Genomic DNA, 21,416 nt, shown 5'->3' on the forward strand with positions numbered 1-21,416 from the left:
AATGTTGACCTGTTTAAAGGTCTTACTCACATCGGCTAGAACAGCTGGTGCTCTCATGCATGTTTCAGTGTTATTTCCCTCAAAGCGAGCATAGAAGTAGTTTTGCTCGTCTGGTAGACTCGTGTCACTGGGCAGCTCTCGAGTGTGCTTCCCTTGGTAGTCTGTAATTGTTTGCAAGCCCTGCCACATCCGACGAGCTTCAGAGCCGGTGTAGTACGATTCGATCTTAGTCCTGTATTGACACTTTGCCTGTTTGATGGTTCGTCAGAGGGCATTGCAGGATTTCTTATAAGCTTCCAGGTTAAAGTCCCACTCCTTGAAAGTGGCAGCTCTAGCCTTTAGCTCAATGCGGATGTTTGCCTGTAATACATTGCTTCTGGTTGGGGTATATACGTACGGCCACTGTGGGGACGACGTCATCGATGCACTTATTGATGAAGCCAATGACTGATGTGGCGTGCTCCTCAATGCCATCGGAAGAATCCCAGAACATATTCCAGTCTGTGCTCGCAAAACAGTCCTGTAGCTTAGCATCTGCTTCATCTGACCACTTTTTTATTGACCGAGTCACTGGTGCTTCCTACTTTAATTTTTGCTTGTAAGCAGGAATCAGGAGGATATAATTATGGTCAGATTTGCCAAATGAAGGGCGAGGGAGAGCTTTGTATGCATCTCTGTGCGTGGAGTAAAGGTGGTCTAGAGTTTTTTCCCTCTGGTTGCACATTTAACATGCTGATAGAAATTTGGTAAAGCAGATTACAATTCCCTGCATGGACCTTGCAGTTGATGTACTTGAGGAAGTGTAATTGGTGTTGAAATATGGGCTATCTGAGGAAGCTGTTGTAGAATACTGAATTACTCCTGAAAGTTATCGGTCTGTGCCAGGCATATCAAACATGTTCTTCAGGCAAGTGTGTTTTAAATTGCTTTCCATTCTGAGGGGAATACATTTCATGAGAAAGGTCAATGAAATAGTCTAAACACTTGCTTATCTCAGTATTCCTATATTAGATAATCCCTGTTCATTAAATAGGTGACAACAACTATTTGGAAGAAATGGTTTTGCTTTCTCTTCCAAATCTGCTATGCTGTTTCCTGTTTCAATGTCTGTTCAGTGTAGTGAAGACATCCTCTATAGCAGTGGTCATTGCTCTGTTTTCATGTTCTTCAGTGGAGTGGTCCTATGGGTCACCCGGCTGCCTGTGTTAGCTCTGTGTGTGTGTTAGCTCTGTGAGTCTGCGTGATGGCCTAGAGAGCAATGCTCATTGATCCACAGCAGTGCACTAACCCTGTTCTAACAACACATGCGAAAGGCAAAGCTCAGAACATAATCAGTACATTGGCGAATGCTGAATAAACTCATTCTCTAGCACAGAATTCAATAGTCCCCACACTACTTAACCTTTTCTTGATGTTTCCACCTTAAAGAAGCAGATCTAGCCAGTGAAAATTAAATTGACCGATGTCAATGACCTTTATTTTCTTTTTGTAGAAGGAATTGTAGGGATTTCTTTTTTCAGAATTGATTGCTGTACTTTCTGTTTATTCATCCAATGACCTGTTGAATCTCCCTTCTGTTAGACTGATCATGTTGTTGCTCTGTGCTGTCTCTCTCTCCCCATACAGTCTCCATGTGGCTGCCACCCGTGGTCAAACTGAATGTCTGGCAGTCATGCTGGCCCATGGAGCGGACACATCTGTCATAGATGCCTCAGGTTAGTGGACTACAAACCTGGTACTGTGCCTGCCCAACAATGAATCAAATGGCCACCCGGACTATTTGCATTGACACCCCCCCCCCCCCCCCCCCCATTTGCTTTTAAACTGATGCTACTCACTGTTTATTATCTATGCATAGTCACTTTACCCCTACCTGCATGTACAAATTACCTCGACTAACCTGTACCCCCGCACATTTACTTTGTACCGGTAGCCCCTGTATATATCCTCGTTATTGTTATTTTATTGTGTTACTTTTTATAATTTTTTACTTTAGTTTATTTTTATTTTTTTTGTTGCTATTTCTTGAACTGATTTGTTTTTTAAAGGCTTGTGAGTAAGCATTTCACGGTAAGGTCGACACCTGTTTTATTCAGCGCGAGTAACAAATAAAGTTTGTTTTGATTTGAGATCCAGATGAATATTTGAAGGCAGAGCTATTTACATAATGTGAATATATCCTGAGCATACTGTAGGTGAACATTCCCTGTAGAACTAATCTGCCCAAAAACTTTTCTCAAGTATGATTTTACTGCTAGTGGTTACAGATATGACTGCTAGTGGTTACAGATATGACTGATAGTGGTTATAGATATGACTGCTAGTGGTTACAGATATGACTGCTAGTGGTTACAGATATGACTGCTAGTGGTTACAGATATGACTGATAGTGGTACAGAAATGATTGCTAGTTGTTACAGATATGACTGCTAGTGGTTACAGATATGACTGCTAGTGGTTACAGACATGACTGCTAGTGGTTACAGATATGACTGCTAGTGGTTACAGATATGACTGCTAGTGGTTACAGACATGACTGCTAGTGGTTACAGATATGACTGCTAGTGGTACAGAAATGATTGCTAGTTGTTACAGATATGACTGCTAGTGGTTACAGATATTACTGCTAGTGGTAACAGATATGACTGCTAGTGGTTACAGATATGACTGCTAGTGGTTATAGATATGATGCTAGTGGTTACAGATATGACTGCTAGTGGTTACAGATATGACTGCTAGTGGTTACATATATGACTGATAGTGGTTATAGATATGACTGCTAGTGGTTACAGATATGACTGCTAGTGGTTACAGATATGACTGCTAGTGGTTACAGATATGACTGATAGTGGTACAGAAATGATTGCTAGTTGTTACAGATATGACTGCTAGTGGTTACAGATATGACTGCTAGTGGTTACAGACATGACTGCTAGTGGTTACAGATATGACTGCTAGTGGTTACAGATATGACTGCTAGTGGTTACAGACATGACTGCTAGTGGTTACAGATATGACTGCTAGTGGTTACAGACATGACTGATAGTGGTTGCAGATTTGACTGCTAGTGGTTATAGATATGACTGCTAGTGGTTAGAGGCTATTGGTTACAGATATGACTGCTAGTGGTTACAGACATGACTGCTAGTGGTTACAGACATGACTGCTAGTGGTTACAGATTTAACTGCTATTGGTTACAGATATGACTGCTAGTGGTTATAGATATGACTGCTAGTGGTTACAGATATGACTGCTAGTGGTTAGAGGCTAGTGGTTACAGATATGACTGCTAGTGGTTACAGACATGACTGCTAGTGGTTATAGATATGACTGCTAGTGGTTACAGACATGACTGCTAGTGGTTACAGATATGACTGCTAGTGGTTACAGATATGACTCCTAGTGGTTATAGATATGACTGCTAGTGGTTACAGATATGACTGCTAGTGGTTACAGACATGACTGCTAGTGGTTATAGATATGACTGATAGTGTTTACAGACATGACTGCTAGTGGTTGCAGATATGTAATCGCACTCCACACCGCCCTTTCTCACCTGGATATAACCTGCCTAAATGACTACCAACCCATAGCACTCATGTCTGTGGCCATGAATTGCTTTGAAAGGATTGTCAGGGCTGACATCAAGACCGTTATCCCAGAAACCCTAGACCCACCCCAATTTGCATACCGCCCTAACAGATCTACAGATGATGCAATCTCTATTGCGCTCCACACTGCCCTTTCTCACCTGGACAAAAGGAACACCTACAGTGGGGAGAACAAGTATTTGAAACACTGCCGATTTTGCAGGTTTTCCTACTTACAAAGCATGTAGAGGTCTGTAATTTTTATCATAGGTACACTTCAACTGTGAGAGACGGCATTTAAAACAAAAATCCAGAAAATCACATTGTATGATTTTTAAGTAAATAATTTGCATAAAAATCGCAGCTGGACAATTTAGATTGACCCCCCCTCTTGTACACTTCTGCTACTCGCTGTTTGTTTGTTACCTATGCATGGGCACTTCGCCACCACCTACATGTACAGATTACCTCAACTGCCTGTACCCCCGCACACTGACTCGGTACCGGTGCCCCTGTATATAGCCTCATTATTGTTATTCTTATTGTGTTACTTTTTATCATTGCTTTTTATTTTTAGCCTACTTGGTACATTTTTTCTTCTTCTTGAACTGCACTGTTGGTTTAAGGGCTTGTAAGTAAGCATTTCATGGTAAAGTCTACACTTGTTGTATTCGGCGCATGTGGCAAATAAAGTTTGATTTGATTTGTACTTGGGAGTTGAATGCAACGAAAATATGTCTTACCTGGATGTCTTTTTCTCCTCAGGTTTTAGTGCTTTACACCTCGCTGCCAAAAACAACCATCAGGAGTGTGCCAAAAACCTTATACAGGTAAGATGGAGCTACTGAATGAATGAAACTGCAAACATAAATAGTGACCGATAACTCACTCACTGACTGTATCGGATGAAGCCATTGATTTGTTCTTGGGTAGGTCATTTCTATGCCGGAGAGCTAAAACAGTTGTGCTTGTTGTTGAATCACAATTTAAAAATGTACTCTGACCATTGTGAAGATGGGTTCACTGACTGACTGTAACACAGTCTTGTGATGGGAGGCATGTGATATCTGTCTGTGTTCTGTCTGGTGATCCTCCTGTCTGTCCTAGTGTATCTGCTGATCTAACACATGCCCTCCTCTCTATCTTCCACACAACCCTGATATGACCTCAGTTTAGCCATACATAAGATCACACTATAAAAGGCTTCTGCAGGAGCAATATTGATAGCCTGTGGAAAACAGTACAGTACAGTACAGTACAGTGGACAGCTGGTTCAAGTCCTATTGTAGTTCAGGGAGTTTTGTGTAGTTCAAATATTAAGAATACATAATCTGTGCATGAACTGTTGTTAGTTAGTATTATTCAGCATGTCATAACTGTGTGGATAAAATGATTTATGAAGCTGTCAGACTCAAGGCTGCACCACACTCACTGTCCATACAAGATTATACTTAGCCATCAATCAGAATCGCTGACTCTTAATATGATCTGAGTGAATGGTTTCATCTACTCAATGCTAATATCAGTCATCCTTATACCTTGTTTAGAGAATGGATCTAACTTTTTGAGCAGCTCTGTGGTACATGCAATTCAAAGCTTTGGTGTAGCAATTATGTACTAAGGCTATTTTTTAGATGATATGTAGCCTATTTTCAGTGGGTTAATTTTATGTCTATCTATGCTGAGATTGAGAACATTTTCTGAACAGTTGGGAAGCTGAAGTCAGATGTAATACATATCCTTCCCTCTCTGGTAATACCTGTCAAATTAATGGCCAGCTAAGCCATTGCCCATACAGATTGACTTGACACACAGTCAGAAATCCGATGCAAGGGCACTCTCATTAACTCCAAATTAAAATGCATCTCAAAAACATCTGACATACTCTTAGCAAACACAGTTCATTAAGGCTCAGTCACATTTTTCAGATCAACCATCACAGTGATAAAAAAATGTATATGGTCATATAGATGTTGACCTAAACCTGTGTTTTCCCACCAGAGTAAATGTGTGTTGGATGCTCTGGACTGCTCAGGGAAGACAGCTCTTCACCATGCAGGTAAGACTTGGTTAGAAATAACTTAATGAGTGTTATACCTATGATTAAGGGCTCTATAATGCCTACATAAAAGTATGAAAAGTTATGGCTGGGAAATTGTAATTTAACCATTAATTAAAGATTCAACCTGAAATTAGATTAATTTGTATTACTTAAGTTGACACCCATCAAACTAGGAGGATAACACGTCTCAATGATTCTTCTTCTTAGACGCAAAGCAGCAGATAGCGAATCTACTAAGCACCTGATCCCCATTCCCCTCTTTCAGTTGCGGTCCTCCAGCTGCAACTATGACAGTACCAATCTATCTCACCATCCATCCATTGCACCCTGCTGTACCTCAGCTAAAAGGCCTGCTTATGATTACAGAAGATTAGCTGCAGCTCTAACACCAGACTACCCATTATGTGTCTCCGTACAGTAGATGACAGGAATTTTTCTAAGCCTGGAGTGAACCATACATGTACTGTACTCTTGAATGGCTCAAAGAAGAACATCTTTCGCTGTACACTCACTGTGACACTAGTCAATGAATAGGCAACTTAGTTAGACAGATATTAGATACAGGAGTGCTGTTCCAACTGTTAGTGTTTGTGAAATTGGAGGCGTACTGGAGAGTTTCCTACCATTTTAGAGAGCTTTCAGCCGGCAGGGGATGCTTTTATCTTTGGATGAAAGACCTGGATCAAAGAGAACTGTATAAAGGGACCATATCAATTACACAGGAGACTCTCTACTGCCAGGTTCTGCCTAATTATCTCCAGGGTTCCAACTTCCAGCTATGAACAACTGTAGGATAATTCCACCATGTTGGACACAGTGGAGTTCTATTCAGGCAATGAACGGCTATAGAAGTAGTCATGCCTGGCTCCTGTGGGAGATCTTTGACATGTCGTTTTGTATTAGTGCCATATATAACTCCATGGTAGACAAGACATTTTAGGAGTTCTAATGATTCTCTTATTTTCTCCCTCAGCTGCCAGTGGAAACATTGTGATTGTCCAAACCTTATGTGAGCGCAAGTGTCCGGTGAACGTCAGAGACATGGTATGTATGCCATTCAATCAGATACAGTCCAGTTCCCTCATTCAGTTTAAAGTAATTGTTTGTATAGGGCTTATTTGAAGGTCTTCAACTCAAACTAAAGAAATAGGGAAAATACTTCCACATAAATGCAGCATGCAGCAGTCCTATTGTACTGGTTCTGCTGTGCCTTAAACATGACAAACAAACTAACATCCTCTGAATGACTGACTGTGTGGGGGTGTGCATGTGAGTGTATGTTTCTTGGGTTGATGTCATGTTATTGTGGTGTTAACTGTGTGTTTGATGTGGGTTTGCTGTGTGTGAGAGGCATGCATTGCGTATTTGTGTTGTGGTAGCTGGGCTGCGTCCCCAACTAAAAAAAATCTTGGTTGACCGAGAGTCATCCTGTCTCTTGACCAATCGATTGGTTGAAATGTTTAAACTTATTTGTCCATATATAGACAGACACACCCTATGTGTTTGAATAAAATTGCCTACATATGCTTGTCTGATGCTTTAAGCACACTGTTTGATTAAATAATTAAGAAACACAAATGACTCAAGAAAGAGCCCAATGGTCACACTGTGTTAAAAAAAATGACAATGAATGACAACGAATGACTGTGTGACTGGCGCACGTTGTCTCGCTCTCCTCCCTACTGCAGCTAAAAGGCACCACAGCACAGCAAGTGTATTGCACTGTCCATGCTAAAGCTGCAACATCATTTCAGCCATTTAGTTTCTTATTTGTTTCTGACTGAAAAGTTCTGTTTCCGAAATCCCTAATTTGTTTAGGAAAAACATTCCCTATCCCCTCAACCCTTGCTCTCTTTACGTGAAACATGTAAACCATCGCATGCATGTGACCAATAGGGCCTGACATCAGTAAATGGATTATTACAAACCCTCAAACACAGTAACACGTGACAGCAAAATGTATGCGGAGCATGTGAAAAATAAACTTGAAATGGGCAAATGTTTACTGGTTGCTCAGGAGGGAATGTGGAAGTCAGATCTGTGGAAGACATTTGACTTAGTTGTGGAAACTACTGGAAATCAAGAAAAAGGAGGGTATAGGAGCAAGCCTTGCATGAGTATTATGTGTGCAAACCCTGCTGGAGAGCCTTCTGTATGTACTCCTCCATGGCCTCTGTCTCAGCCACCGACAGAGGGTAGACGCGGCTGCGCAGTGTCGCAGAGCCTTTAAGAAAGTCGATGGCACAGTCCCAGGGGCGATGAGGAGGGAGACAGGTGGCTTGAGTCTTGGAGAAAGCCTCCTAAAGATCCTGGTAAACCTTCGGGATGTCGGGCTGGAGGGCAACCACAGGACTCTCAACCGACGTTGAACCGCAGGACAAGGGAAAGCAGGTCTTCTGGCATCCGGGTGACCAGTTGGTTATTTCCATCCTCAACCAGGAGATGGTGGGATCATGACGAAGGAGCCACGGGAGGCCGAGCAGGACTTTGTGCATTGGTGCGGTGATGATGAGGAAGGGAAGGCTCTCCTGGTGCATGGATCCCATGGTGAAGGTGAGTGGTGCTGTGACATGGGTGATAATGCCGGATCCCACTGGTTGATTATCCAGAGCGAGGACCGGAAAAGGAGAGGAGAGCGGGTACGAGGAGAGTTTCATAAAGGAGACGAGGGCCTGGTCGATGAAGTTCCCTGCGGCACTGGAATCCACTAGAGCGGTAGAAACAACACATGTGGGACACCCAACCAGTGAAATGGGAACCAGGAGCTGTTTTGTGGAAAAGTATGATGATGGAGTACTTACGCCTTTCCTGGGAGTCGGATGATCAGATGACCGCCCCTCTGCTCTTATGGATCCCGGGCTGGGACGTACCAGACATCGCTGAAGTTAGTGCCCCTCCTTATCACAATATGCACAGAGCCCCAGCTGCCTCAGGCGACGCAGCTCTGCTGCAGGGAGGTGTGTGGACCATATCTTCATGGATTCAGGCTCTCTCTCTGGATGGCCAAAGGAGGGAGGCGAGTGGCCAGGTGGGCACTGGCGCTCCCGAAGAAGGTTATCTAGACGGATGGCCATCGCGATGAGTGCATCCACGGATAGGTTGTCCTCCCGACACGCCAACTCCGTCTGGATCTCTTTGCGCAGTCCTCTCCAGAATAGATTTTACAATCTCGGTCGACCAACAGCCTATCGGCCAAACAATCGACCAGCCGACTAAATGGGGTCAGCCCTAGTAGCCGCAAACTTGTGGTCTCCATTGGGGCGAGGTTACATGTCTGTGGTTTCTTTCAGCTCTGTGTTGTTTTTCCTCCTCCTCTTTGGGATGCGTGAGGCCACATCCCTGCTGTACAAGATGTCTCCCTCCCTCTCACCAGCTTCACTGACCAACTCTCCCAGCACACATTCATCCACATGTAAAAATGCTCATGTTTTTCCCCCAATTACATTCATTGCAGCACAGGGGTCGTAAAAAGAGCTGTGAGGACTTTTATGTTTTTTTAAATATTTTTTTTAACAGTTATTCTGATCCAGTAATCTAACATGGAGATACATGTTTAAGAATGTATAACTTGGTATTATGAACTGGGTGGTTTGAGCCCTGAATGCTGATTGGCTGACAGCCAGGGTATATTCAGACCGTATACCACAGGTACGACAAAACATTTATTTTAACTGCTCTAATTAAGTTGGTAACCAGTTTATAATAGCAATTACGCACATCGGGGGTTTGTGATATATGGCCAATATACCATGGCTAAGGGCTGTGTCCAGGTACTCCGCATTGCGTCGTGCAGAAGAACAGCCTTAGCCCTGTTATATTGGCCATATACCACACCCCCTCGGGCCTTATTGCTTAAATAACCAATACAGCACATTCAGAACCTCTGATTCAACTCTGCCATAGAGAATCATACTCTTCCTTTAGTGAGGGTTCGTGTTACATAAAATCCTCCATACTTGATTGTTTTAAACGTTTCTCAAATCCTGCATTACCAAGTTTATAACACCTGAGAGAAAATTATACACACAACAAGATAGGAATTAGAAAACTATTTTGTTAACAAAGGAATCCATTTGGCGCAATCAAAGCTGTTAGCTTTTGTTGCAGAAGTATAAGAATAAGCACTTGTGTGCTGTAGTGTAGATGAAAAAACCCTCTCCAATCAATCTGTGGGTTCTTATCGATCCTCCCTGGTCCTAAAATAGCAATGAACACTGTTATTGTTATGCAGATGAATGAGGACCCAAAAGCGACGTAATAGTAACAGAGTCTTTATTCCAGTATAAAACAAATAATGATACTCCTGGATATAAATCAATGGAAATCCAAAACAGGAAACTGAAATCCTCTCGTCAATAGAGAGGAACGACTGGAGACGCGACCACAGACTGCAGGTCGCTTCAGGAAGGCACAGGCCGTAGCTGACATAGACACCTGCTCACACGCAGCATCTGAAGAAGGTAAAAGAACACGACAGGGCGGAACAAGACACAGGAACTGCAAACATCAAACAAGAATCCGACAAGGACAGGAGCGGAAAACAGAGGGAGAAATAGGGACTCTAATCAGAGGGCAAAATAGGGGACAGGTGTGAAAGAGTAAATGAGGTCGTAGGGAGAATGAGAAACAGCTGGGAGCATGAACGGAACGATAGAGAGAGAGAAAGAGAAAGAACCTAATAAGACCAGCAGAGGGAAGCACAGGGACAAGACATGATCAAAGACAAAACATGACAGTACCCCCCCACTCACCGAGCGCCTCCTGGCGCACTCGAGGAGGAACCCTGGCGGCAACGAAGGAAATCATCGATCAACGAACGGTCCAGCACGTCCCGAGATGGAACCCAACTCCTCTCCTCAGGACCGTAACCCTCCCAATCCACTAAGTACTGGTGACCACGTCCCCGAGAACGCATGTCCATGATCTTCCGTACCTTGTAAATAGGAGCGCCCTCGACAAGGACGGGGGGGGGGGAGGGAAGACGAACGGGGGCGCGAAGAAAAGGCTTGACACAGGAGACATGGAAGACAGGGTGGACGCGACGAAGATGTTGCGGAAGAAGCAGTCGCACAGCGACAGGATTGACGACCTGAGAGACACGGAACGGACCAATGAACCGCGGAGTCAACTTGCGAGAAGCTGTCGTAAGGGGAAGGTTACGAGTGGAAAGCCACACTCTCTGACCGCGACAATACCTAGGACTCTTAATCCTACGCTTATTGGCGGCTCTCACAGTCTGCGCCCTGTAACGGCAAAGTGCAGACCTGACCCTCCTCCAGGTGCGCTCACAACGTTGGACAAAAGCCTGAGCGGAGGGAACGCTGGACTCGGCGAGCTGGGACGAAAACAGAGGAGGCTGGTAGCCAAGACTACTCTGAAACGGGGACAGCCCGGTAGCAGACGAAGGAAGCGAGTTGTGAGCGTACTCAGCCCAGGGGAGCTGTTCTGCCCAAGACGCAGGGTTTCGAAACGAAAGGCTGCGTAAAATGCGACCAATCGACTGATTGGCCCTTTCTGCTTGACCGTTAGACTGGGGATGAAACCCGGAAGAGAGACTGACGGAAGCACCAATCAAACGACAGAACTCCCTCCAAAACTGTGACGTGAATTGCGGACCTCTGTCTGAAACGGCGTCTAACGGGAGGCCATGAATTCTGAACACATTCTCAATGATGATTTGTGCCGTCTCCTTAGCGGAAGGAAGCTTAGCGAGGGGAATGAAATGTGCCGCCTTAGAGAACCTATCGATAACCGTAAGAATCACAGTCTTCCCCGCAGACGAAGGCAGACCGGTAATAAAGTCTAAGGCGATGTGAGACCATGGTCGAGAAGGAATGGGAAGCGGTCTGAGACGACCGGCAGGAGGAGAGTTACCTGACTTAGTCTGCGCGCAGTCCGAACAAGCAGCCACGAAACGACGCGTGTCCCGCTCCTGAGTAGGCCACCAAAACCGCTGGCGAATAGAAGCAAGCGTACCCCGAACGCCGGGGTGGCCAGCTAACTTGGCAGAGTGAGCCCACTGAAGAACAGCCAGACGAGTAGAGACAGGAACGAACAGAAGGTTACTAGGACAAGCGCGCGGCGACGCAGTGTGAGTGAGTGCTTGCTTTACCTGTCTCTCAATTCCCCAGACAGTCAACCCGACAACACGCCCTTCAGGGAGAATCCCCTCGGGGTCGGTAGAAGCCACAGAAGAACTAAAGAGACGGGATAAGGCATCAGGCTTGGTGTTCTTATTTCCCGGACGATAGGAAATCACGAACTCGAAACGAGCGAAAAACAACGCCCAACGAGCTTGACGTGCATTAAGTCGTTTGGCCGAACGGATGTACTCAAGGTTCTTATGGTCAGTCCAAACGACAAAAGGGACGGTCGCCCCCTCCAACCACTGTCGCCATTCGCCTATGGCTAAGCGGATGGCGAGCAGTTCGCGGTTACCCACATCATAGTTGCGTTCCGATGGCGACAGGCGATGAGAAAAGTAAGCGCAAGGATGGACCTTATCGTCAGACTGGAAGCGCTGAGACAGAATGGCTCCCACGCCCACCTCTGAAGCGTCAACCTCGACAATGAATTGTTTAGTGACGTCAGGAGTAACAAGGATAGGAGCGGATGTAAAACGCTTCTTGAGGAGATCAAAAGCTCCCTGGGCGGAACCGGACCACTTAAAGCAAGTCTTGACAGAAGTCAGAGCGGTGAGAGGGGCAGCCACTTGACCGAAATTACGAATGAAACGCCGATAGAAATTAGCGAAACCGAGAAAACGCTGCAACTCGACACGTGACTTAGGGACGGGCCAATCGCTGACAGCCTGGACCTTAGCGGGATCCATCTGAATGCCTTCAGCGGAAATAACAGAACCGAGAAAAGTGACAGAGGAGACATGAAAGGCGCACTTCTCAGCCTTCACGTAGAGACAATTCTCTAAAAGGCGCTGGAGTACACGTCGAACGTGCTGAACATGAATCTCGAGTGACGGTGAAAAAATCAGGATATCGTCAAGGTAAACGAAAACAAAAATGTTCAGCATGTCTCTCAGTACATCATTAACTAATGCCTGAAAGACAGCTGGAGCATTAGCGAGACCGAACGGCAGAACCCGGTATTCAAAATGCCCTAACGGAGTGTTAAACGCCGTTTTCCACTCGTCCCCCTCTCTGATGCGTACGAGATGGTAAGCGTTACGAAGGTCCAACTTAGTAAAGCACCTGGCTCCCTGCAAAATCTCGAAGGCTGACGACATAAGGGGAAGCGGATAACGATTCTTAACCGTTATGTCATTCAGCCCTCGATAATCCACGCAGGGGCGCAGAGTACCGTCCTTCTTCTTAACAAAGAAAAATCCCGCTCCGGCGGGAGAGGAAGAAGGCACCACGGTACCGGCGTCGAGAGAAACAGACAGATAATCCTCGAGAGCCTTACGTTCGGGAGCCGACAGAGAGTATAGTCTACCCCGAGGGGGAGTGGTCCCCGGAAGGAGATCAATACAACAATCATAAGACCGGTGAGGAGGAAGGGAGCTGGCTCTGGACCGACTGAAGACCGTGCGCAGATCATGATATTCCTCCGGCACTCCTGTCAAATCACCAGGTTCCTCCTGAGTAGAGGGGACAGAAGACACAGGAGGGATAGCAGACATTAAACACTTCACATGACAAGAAACGTTCCAGGATAGAATAGAATTACTAGACCAATTAATAGAAGGATTATGACATACTAGCCAGGGATGACCCAAAACAACAGGTGTAAAAGGTGAACGAAAAATCAAAAAGGAAATGGTCTCACTGTGGTTACCAGATACTGTGAGGGTTAAAGGTAGTGTCTCACATCTGATACTGGGGAGAGGACTACCATCTAAGGCGAACATGGGCGTGGGCTTCCCTAACTGTCTGAGAGGAATGTCATGTTTCCGAGCCCATGCTTCGTCCATAAAACAACCCTCAGCCCCTGAGTCTATCAAGGCACTGCAGGAAGCAGCCGAACCGGTCCAGCGTAGATGGACCGACAAGGTAGTACAGGATCTTGATGGAGAGACCTGAGTAGTAGCGCTCACCAGTAGCCCTCCGCTTACTGATGAGCTCTGGCTTTTACTGGACATGACATGACAAAATGTCCAGCAGAACCGCAATAGAGGCAAAGGCGGTTGGTGATTCTCCGTTCCCTCTCCTTAGTCGAGATGCGAATACCTCCCAGCTGCATGGGCTCAGTCTCTGAGCCGGTGGGAGGAGATGGTTGAGATGCGGAGAGGGGAAGCACCGTTAACGCGAGCTCTCTTCCACGAGCTCGATGACGAAGATCTATCCGTCGTTCTATGCGGATGGCGAGTGCAATCAAAGAGTCCACGCTGGAAGGAACCTCCCGGGAGAGAATCTCATCCTTAACCTCAGCGTGAAGTCCCTCCAGAAAACGAGCGAGCAACGCCGGCTCGTTCCAGTCACTGGAGGCAGCAAGAGTGCGAAACTCTATAGAGTAATCCGTTATGGATCGATCACCTTGACATAGGGAAGCCAGGGCCCTGGAAGCCTCCTTCCCAAAAACTGAACGATCAAAAACCCGTATCATCTCCTCTTTAAAGTTCTGATAATCGTTAGAACACTCAGCCCTTGCCTCCCAGATAGCTGTGCCCCACTCCCGAGCCCGACCAGTAAGGAGTGATATGACGTAAGCGATCCGAGCTCTCTCTCTTGAGTACGTGTTGGGCTGGAGAGAGAACACAATATCACACTGGGTGAGAAAGGAGCGACACTCAGTGGGCTGCCCAGAGTAACATGGTGGGTTATTAACCCTAGGTTCCGGAGACTCGGAAGACCAGGAAGTAGCTGGTGGCACGAGACGAAGACTCTGAAACTGTCCAGAGAGATCGGAGACCTGAGCGGCCAGGGTCTCAACGGCATGACGAGCAGCAAACAATTCCTGCTCGTGTCTGCCGAGCATAGCTCCCTGGAACTCGACGGCAGTGTTGAGAGAATCCGTAGTCGCTGGGTCCATTCTTGGTCGGATTCTTCTGTTATGCAGATGAATGAGGACCCAAAAGCGACGTAATAGTAACAGAGTCTTTATTCCAGTATAAAACAAATAATGATACTCCTGGATATAAATCAATGGAAATCCAAAACAGGAAACTGAAATCCTCTCGTCAATAGAGAGGAACGACTGGAGACGCGACCACAGACTGCAGGTCGCTTCAGGAAGGCACAGGCCGTAGCTGACATAGACACCTGCTCACACGCAGCATCTGAAGAAGGTAAAAGAACACGACAGGGCGGAACAAGACACAGGAACTGCAAACATCAAACAAGAATCCGACAAGGACAGGAGCGGAAAACAGAGGGAGAAATAGGGACTCTAATCAGAGGGCAAAATAGGGGACAGGTGTGAAAGAGTAAATGAGGTCGTAGGGAGAATGAGAAACAGCTGGGAGCATGAACGGAACGATAGAGAGAGAGAAAGAGAAAGAACCTAATAAGACCAGCAGAGGGAAGCACAGGGACAAGACATGATCAAAGACAAAACATGACAGTTATTCTCCAAGGAACTAACTGGATTCTGTGGAGGGTCCTGAAAGGGAGTCACACACCAGTCAGAGCATTTAAAAGTCCATTGTTTTCTCGCCCCACTCAAAGCCTGACACGTCTTCATTACTGTGAGCTTGTTATCATTACTGAATCCTTTAGATGGTAAACACACAAGATGACTGTGTTGTGTCTCTGTCAGAGAGCTATTGCTGCAATCAAAATTGTCTCTCAGAAACAATCAAGTGTAATGGTGTAGTGCTCCACAGTGTGATCTATCCATCAGATATAAATGGGCTTTGATGCCATCTGAACAGAGGTACTTTAGCTGTGTGGGCAGAGCCTGCTGTTCAGACAGAGAAACAGTCGGGGGCGGGAGATAGGGAGTAGTAGGTATCCTTGTTGAGAGGTTTTGTAACTTTACAGAGTATGACCACACTAGAAGGTGATGGAGACGGTCGTCAGCAAGGTCAGGTCAAAGAATGTAATTTAGCTGCATTTCACATTCAGTGGGATGAGCTGTAGCTTATGTACTGTGGACATGCACACACACACACATACATTTGTTTTACTATCCTTGTGGGGACCGAACAATTGATTCCCATTCAAAATCCTATTTTCCCTAAACCCTAACCTTAACAGGTTACTTCGGGATTTTGACAATTAAGCCCTGTATCTACTTCCCCATAGTCTGATGAACTATTGGATACCATTTATAAGTCTCTGCGTCCAGTATGAAGGAAGTTAGAGGTAGTTTCGCGAGCCAAAGCAAACTAGTGTTAGCGCAATGACTGGCAGTTTATGGTATCTACTAGCATGCTAGCAGTTACCATAGACTTCCAGTCATTGTGCTAATGCTAGTTAGAAACTTCCTTCAAACTGCACGCAGAGACATACAAATGGTATCCACTGGGTAAGTAGATAAAGGGCTTAATTGACTAATTATCCCTTTAACCCGAACATTAACCCCTAAACCTAACCATAGTTCTAACCCTAATTATAACCCAAACCGTAAAATAGCCTTTTTCCGTGTGGGGACAAGCAAAATGTCCCCACAAAATGTCCTTGTTACACACATAGAGTTTTTAAACATTCACGGTCATGGAGGAGTGGATGTTTATAGTGTGGTTGTCTGTAAACCATGTTCATGTCAACGTACCGATACAACACACAGAGACAGAAGTATCTCAGTATTATACAGGATGGTGTAGTCACTCATGCCTTGCCTTTCACTTGCAAGAACAAACAGAGTAGAATAAAGGGGATCTATAGACAGTGGGACACATACATACAGTGCCTTCGGAAAGTATTCAGACCCCTTGACTTTTTCCACATTTTGTTACGTTACAGCCTTATTCTAAAATTGATTCAATTGTTTTTTCCCCCCCTCAATCTACACACAATACTCCATAACAAACACAGGTTTTTAGACATGTTTGATCATTTATTAAAATAGAAAAACTGAAATATTTTATTTACATAAGTATTCAGACCCTTTACTCAGTACTTTGTTGAAGCACCTTTGGCAGCGATTACAGCCTTGAGTCTTCTTCAGTATGACGCTACAAGCTTAGCACACCTGTATTTGGGGAGTTTCTCACATTCTTCTCTGCAGGTCCTCTCAAGCTCTGTCAGGTTGGATGGGGAGTGTTGCTGCACATCTATTTTCAGGTCTCTTCAGAGATGTTCAATCGGGTTCATGTCCGGGCTCTGGCTGGGCCACTCACAGACATTCAGAGACTTGTCCCGAAGCCACTCCTGTGTTGTCTTGGCTGTGTGCTAAGGGTCGTTGTCCTGTTGAAAAGTGAACCTTCTCCACAGTCTGAGGTCCTGAGTGCTCTGGAGCAGGTTTTCATCAAGGATCTCTGTACTTTGCTCCGTTCATCTTTCACTCGATCCTGACTAGTCTCCCAGTCCCTGCCGCTGAAAAACATCCTCACAGCATGATGCTGCCACCAACATTCTTCACCGTAGGGATGGTGCCAGGTCTTTAGGTGCCTTTTGGAAAACTCCAAGTGGGCTGTCACATGCCTTTTATTGAGGAGTTGCTTCCGTCTGACCACTCTACCATAAAGTCCTGATAGGTGGAGTGCTGCAGAAATGGTTGTCCTTCTGGAAGGTTTTCCCATCTCCACAGAGGAACTCTGGAACTCTGGAGCTTTGTCAGAGTGACCATCGGGTTCTTGCTCACCTCCCTGACCAAAGCCTTTCTCTCCCAACTGCTCAGTTTGACTGGGCGGCCAGCTCTAGGAAGAGTCTTGGTGGTTCCAAAGACTCTTCCAAAGCACCTTCAATGCTGCAGAAATGTTTTGGTACCCTTCCCCAGATCTGTGCCTCGAAACAGTTTTTGCTTTGTTATTATGGGGGGCTATTGTGTGTAAATTGCTGAGGATTATATATATTTTTTAATCCATTTTAGAATAAGGCTGTAACGTAACAGAATGTGGAAAAAGTAAATGGGTCTGAATACTTTCCAAAGGCACTGTAATTGATGTACCATTGTGGCTTTGCTAGGACCCTGTACCCACTCCTTCATGGTGTACCCACTCCTTCATGATTAACCCTCTCCATCTCTCTGTGTCAGGCCAGACAGCCATAGCCACAGCTCTCTGTGTCAGGCCAGACAGCCTTAGCCACAGCTCTCTGTGTCAGGCCAGACAGCCTTAGCCACATCTTTCTGTGTCAGGCCAGACAGCCTTAGCCACAGCTCTCTGTGTCAGGCCAGACAGCCTTAGCCACAGCTCTCTGTGTCAGGCCAGACAGCCTTAGCCACAGCTCTCTGTGTCAGGCCAGACAGCCTTAGCCACAGCTCTCTGTGTCAGGCCAGACAGCCTTAGCCACAGCTCTCTGTGTCAGGCCAGACAGCCTTAGCCACAGCTCTCTGTGTCAGGCCAGACAGCCTTAGCCACAGCTCTCTGTGTCAGGCCAGACAGCCTTAGCCACAGCTCTCTGTGGTGCACTGTGCTGAGTGCTGAGATTACACATGGCTTAAATGTCAGATTGTTACAAAAGCTTCCTGGGCCCTGGCAGACAGCCTCTGCTCCGCTGGCCTCAATCACAGATGCCATCCTGTGGCTTTATTTAGGCATGAGGATCAGACCACGTATTTCTCATCCCCCCAGGCTGCGAGAGTATGAAAACATTCACACTCTGCGGCTGCCAGAGATTTGTTTTTTTGTCGTATAAATCCTTAGAAACCTGCATAATAGCTGTGCCCTTTGTGATATATGTTAGTAGTGTACCATTAAGCAAGTCTGACACATTTCCAGTGGACTCTGACATATCTCCTATCCCCATTTAGATTCCCCAAGAGTGTCAAATGTCATATTTGTCACACCTGCACACAATGGCTAGTAATGTTTCCTCTTTCCTACCAAGGTTGATTTTGTCCTCTCTCACCTATAGACATACAAACACTTATTAAAACTGTACAGTGTGGTCTGAAAAGATTCCCATGTTATTTACCAAATGTCATTTCAGTGAATAAGAATAAGGTATGAGGTGGAAACTGGCCTTTTGATGACGACGTATGTGGCCTCGATATGAGTCAGAAACTTTTATTCTAGTGTTCAAATTGACTACAAAGTGTACATAAGATAATTTTGGTCATAAATTCAGTATCGTCCAAAACTGAGATTTGCGAGATAATTCGTTTAAAAAAAATTATGTTAGAATGAATGGTACCGTAACAGTTTTCCTTGGGTTGGTTTTAAATCCTGCCCAAATTCCCACAGATTGCAACACCCAACTAATCATCAATTTGGAGCACAGCTGCACACCACCCTGATCGGGTGGCACAATGCCGATGTCCCTATGGGGATAGTTAGGGACCATTAGTAAATTACACAATGTACATGGGACAACATTTGAAACTATCAATAGCTCCACATTTCAATGACATAAAAACCACAAACAACTATAAATTGTAGGAATTCATATACATATAAGACAACAAAAAGGTGTGCAATATGAAATAATTGTCCAATTTATATTGTATAATTTATTGACATTCTCTAACAGACCCTACAGACAGGCTATCCAAAGTCAAACCAACTTTTGCCACGGTTGCACACCGACCGGCTGAACCTAATTGGCGAAAGAATTTGGCTAGCTTGCCAGCTAGTCTAGGCTACTTCTAGACAAGACCTGGTTAGACTGTTTCAAGTTATCTAGAAGGGTGAGTGACTGTAACTGTGTACTGTTTTGGCAGAGTGAAAGTTCAAACGCTTCTCACTTTCAAACAAACACACGAGATACCCACATCAAAGCACGCCTCCAAAACCCAAATCTCGTTCTCAGTCGCATTTCCTAATGAGGAGAATTGAAACCGATGCTAAATCAGGAAGTTCAGCCCCCCTTTAAGCAGCTCTGAAGGTTCCATTTTATACACCAAGAGTCATCGGAGGTCATTCTTGGTGTTTAAGTGCTGTCAGTGTTCTCACACTTGGCTGTCAGAAGCCTCACCACGTGGACAGGGCTGGTAGTCAGCGTCTTGACAAGTTGTTATCGATGTATTTGCGCGTCTGCATCTTTCTCACTCATCATTATTCATAGTTCATTCAGGACTTTCCGTAATCATGGCAGCATCCACATTCATGTAGAAGTGTTTAGAAACATATTCTATTCTTATTTACAATAAAAGTGAATCCAAAATGACACAATACATTATTTACCATTAATTTCTATTGGGCACAAAATAGTCTGAAAAACAACCAAAACAAACAGTAAATGCATCCAACAAGTTTGTAGAGTCACAAGCTTGATGTTATCATTGTGTGCTAGGAATATTGGACCAAATACTAAACTTTTGACTACTTCAATAGACATATAAGAGAATTTGTCCCAATACTTTTGGTCCCCTAAAATGGGGGGGCTATGTACAAAAGTGCTGTAATTTCTAAACGGTTCACCCGATATGGATGCAAATACCCTCAAATGAAAGCACTTTAACTTCATCTGCACTTTAACTTCATAGTTATTTTATCATTTCAAATCCAAAGTGCTGGAATAAATAAATAAAAAATAAATATATATATAAAAAACTGCTGGAGTACAGAGCCAAAACAAAACAAAATGTGTCTCTACTTTTGGAGCTCACTGTATCACCAGAGAAATCACTCAACCTACGGGTTGTGATGTGTGATGTGTCTCTGGGGAAAGTACGTTGGTGGAATTATCTTTCAACTGGCTCCTGGTTTTAATCTATGGTAGAAGTTTGAAGTTACGAAGTTAATTTGAAGTTGAGTATGAAGTCTAGCGTCAGCCATTAGTATTTCACGTTTTATGGTTGTCCTTGTAAGTGTTTTCAGAGAGCTTTCAGGGATATTATGTGATTTTGAAACATTTTCCATCTACCAGTGAGACAGTAGATCCATATGATCCTGTTAAGTAACGAGTCAATGCCCAGTGCAGTGTGTAATGTTCCGTGAAGCAAAGACTGGGCCTGTAGATATTGCCTGACTCTGCTTTTGATGAGGTGTCAGTTTCCTGAACCTTGTTAATAAGGCAAGCCAAACCCTGGGAAAGAAAGGTAGAAATGAAAGGATAGACAGAAAGGAATATAAAAAAAAGAAACACATGGGTGGCTGTCTGGCTGTGTTGTGTGCATTATTTGATAGTGAGGACTGTCTGGCTGTGTTGTGTGCATTATTTGATAGTGAGGACTGTCTGGCTGTGTTGTGTGCATTATTTGATAGTGAGGACTGTCTGGCTGTGTTGTGTGCATTATTTGATAGTGAGGACTGTCTGGCTGTGTTGTGTGCATTATTTGATAGTGAGGACTGTCTGGCTGTGTTGTGTGCATTATTTGATAGTGAGGACTGTCTGGCTGTGTTGTGTGCATTGTTTGATAGTGAGGACTGTCTGGCTGTGTTGTGTGCATTGTTTGATAGTGAGGACTGTCTGGCTGTGTTGTGTGCATTGTTTGATAGTGAGGACTGTCTGGCTGTGTTGTGTGCATTATTTGATAGTGAGGACTGTCTGGCTGTGTTGTGTGCATTGTTTGATAGTGAGGACTATCTGGCTGTGTTGTGTGCATTATTTGATAGTGAGGACTGTCTGTCAGGACCCGGTGAGAGAAACAGCCTTCCCAGTCCACCAGATACTGCCAGGACCGCTGCACCCGGCGGGAATCCAGTATCCGGTGGACGGTATAAGCCGACTGGCCTCCGATGACACGGGGCGGAGGGGGAGGTCTGCCTGCCGGGATAAGGGGAGAAAAAACAACAGGTTTTAATAAAGAAATGTGAAAT

General features: G+C 44.9%; 1 protein-coding gene across 1 annotated transcript in view; it reads left to right on the plus strand.

The window, feature by feature from the left end:
- LOC139536953 (ankycorbin-like) overlaps window positions 1-21,416 on the plus strand; it is an 85,602-nt gene that overhangs the window by 48,335 nt on the left and 15,851 nt on the right. Inside the window, exons 4-7 of the mRNA XM_071337720.1 lie at window positions 1,627-1,715; window positions 4,357-4,421; window positions 5,593-5,650; window positions 6,627-6,697. Coding sequence (XP_071193821.1) covers window positions 1,627-1,715; window positions 4,357-4,421; window positions 5,593-5,650; window positions 6,627-6,697 — 283 coding nt within the window. The remainder of the gene's footprint in view (window positions 1-1,626; window positions 1,716-4,356; window positions 4,422-5,592; window positions 5,651-6,626; window positions 6,698-21,416) is intronic.

The sequence above is a fragment of the Salvelinus alpinus genome, chromosome 1 (genome assembly GCF_045679555.1).
Source record: "Salvelinus alpinus chromosome 1, SLU_Salpinus.1, whole genome shotgun sequence".
Classification (NCBI taxonomy): domain Eukaryota; kingdom Metazoa; phylum Chordata; class Actinopteri; order Salmoniformes; family Salmonidae; genus Salvelinus; species Salvelinus alpinus.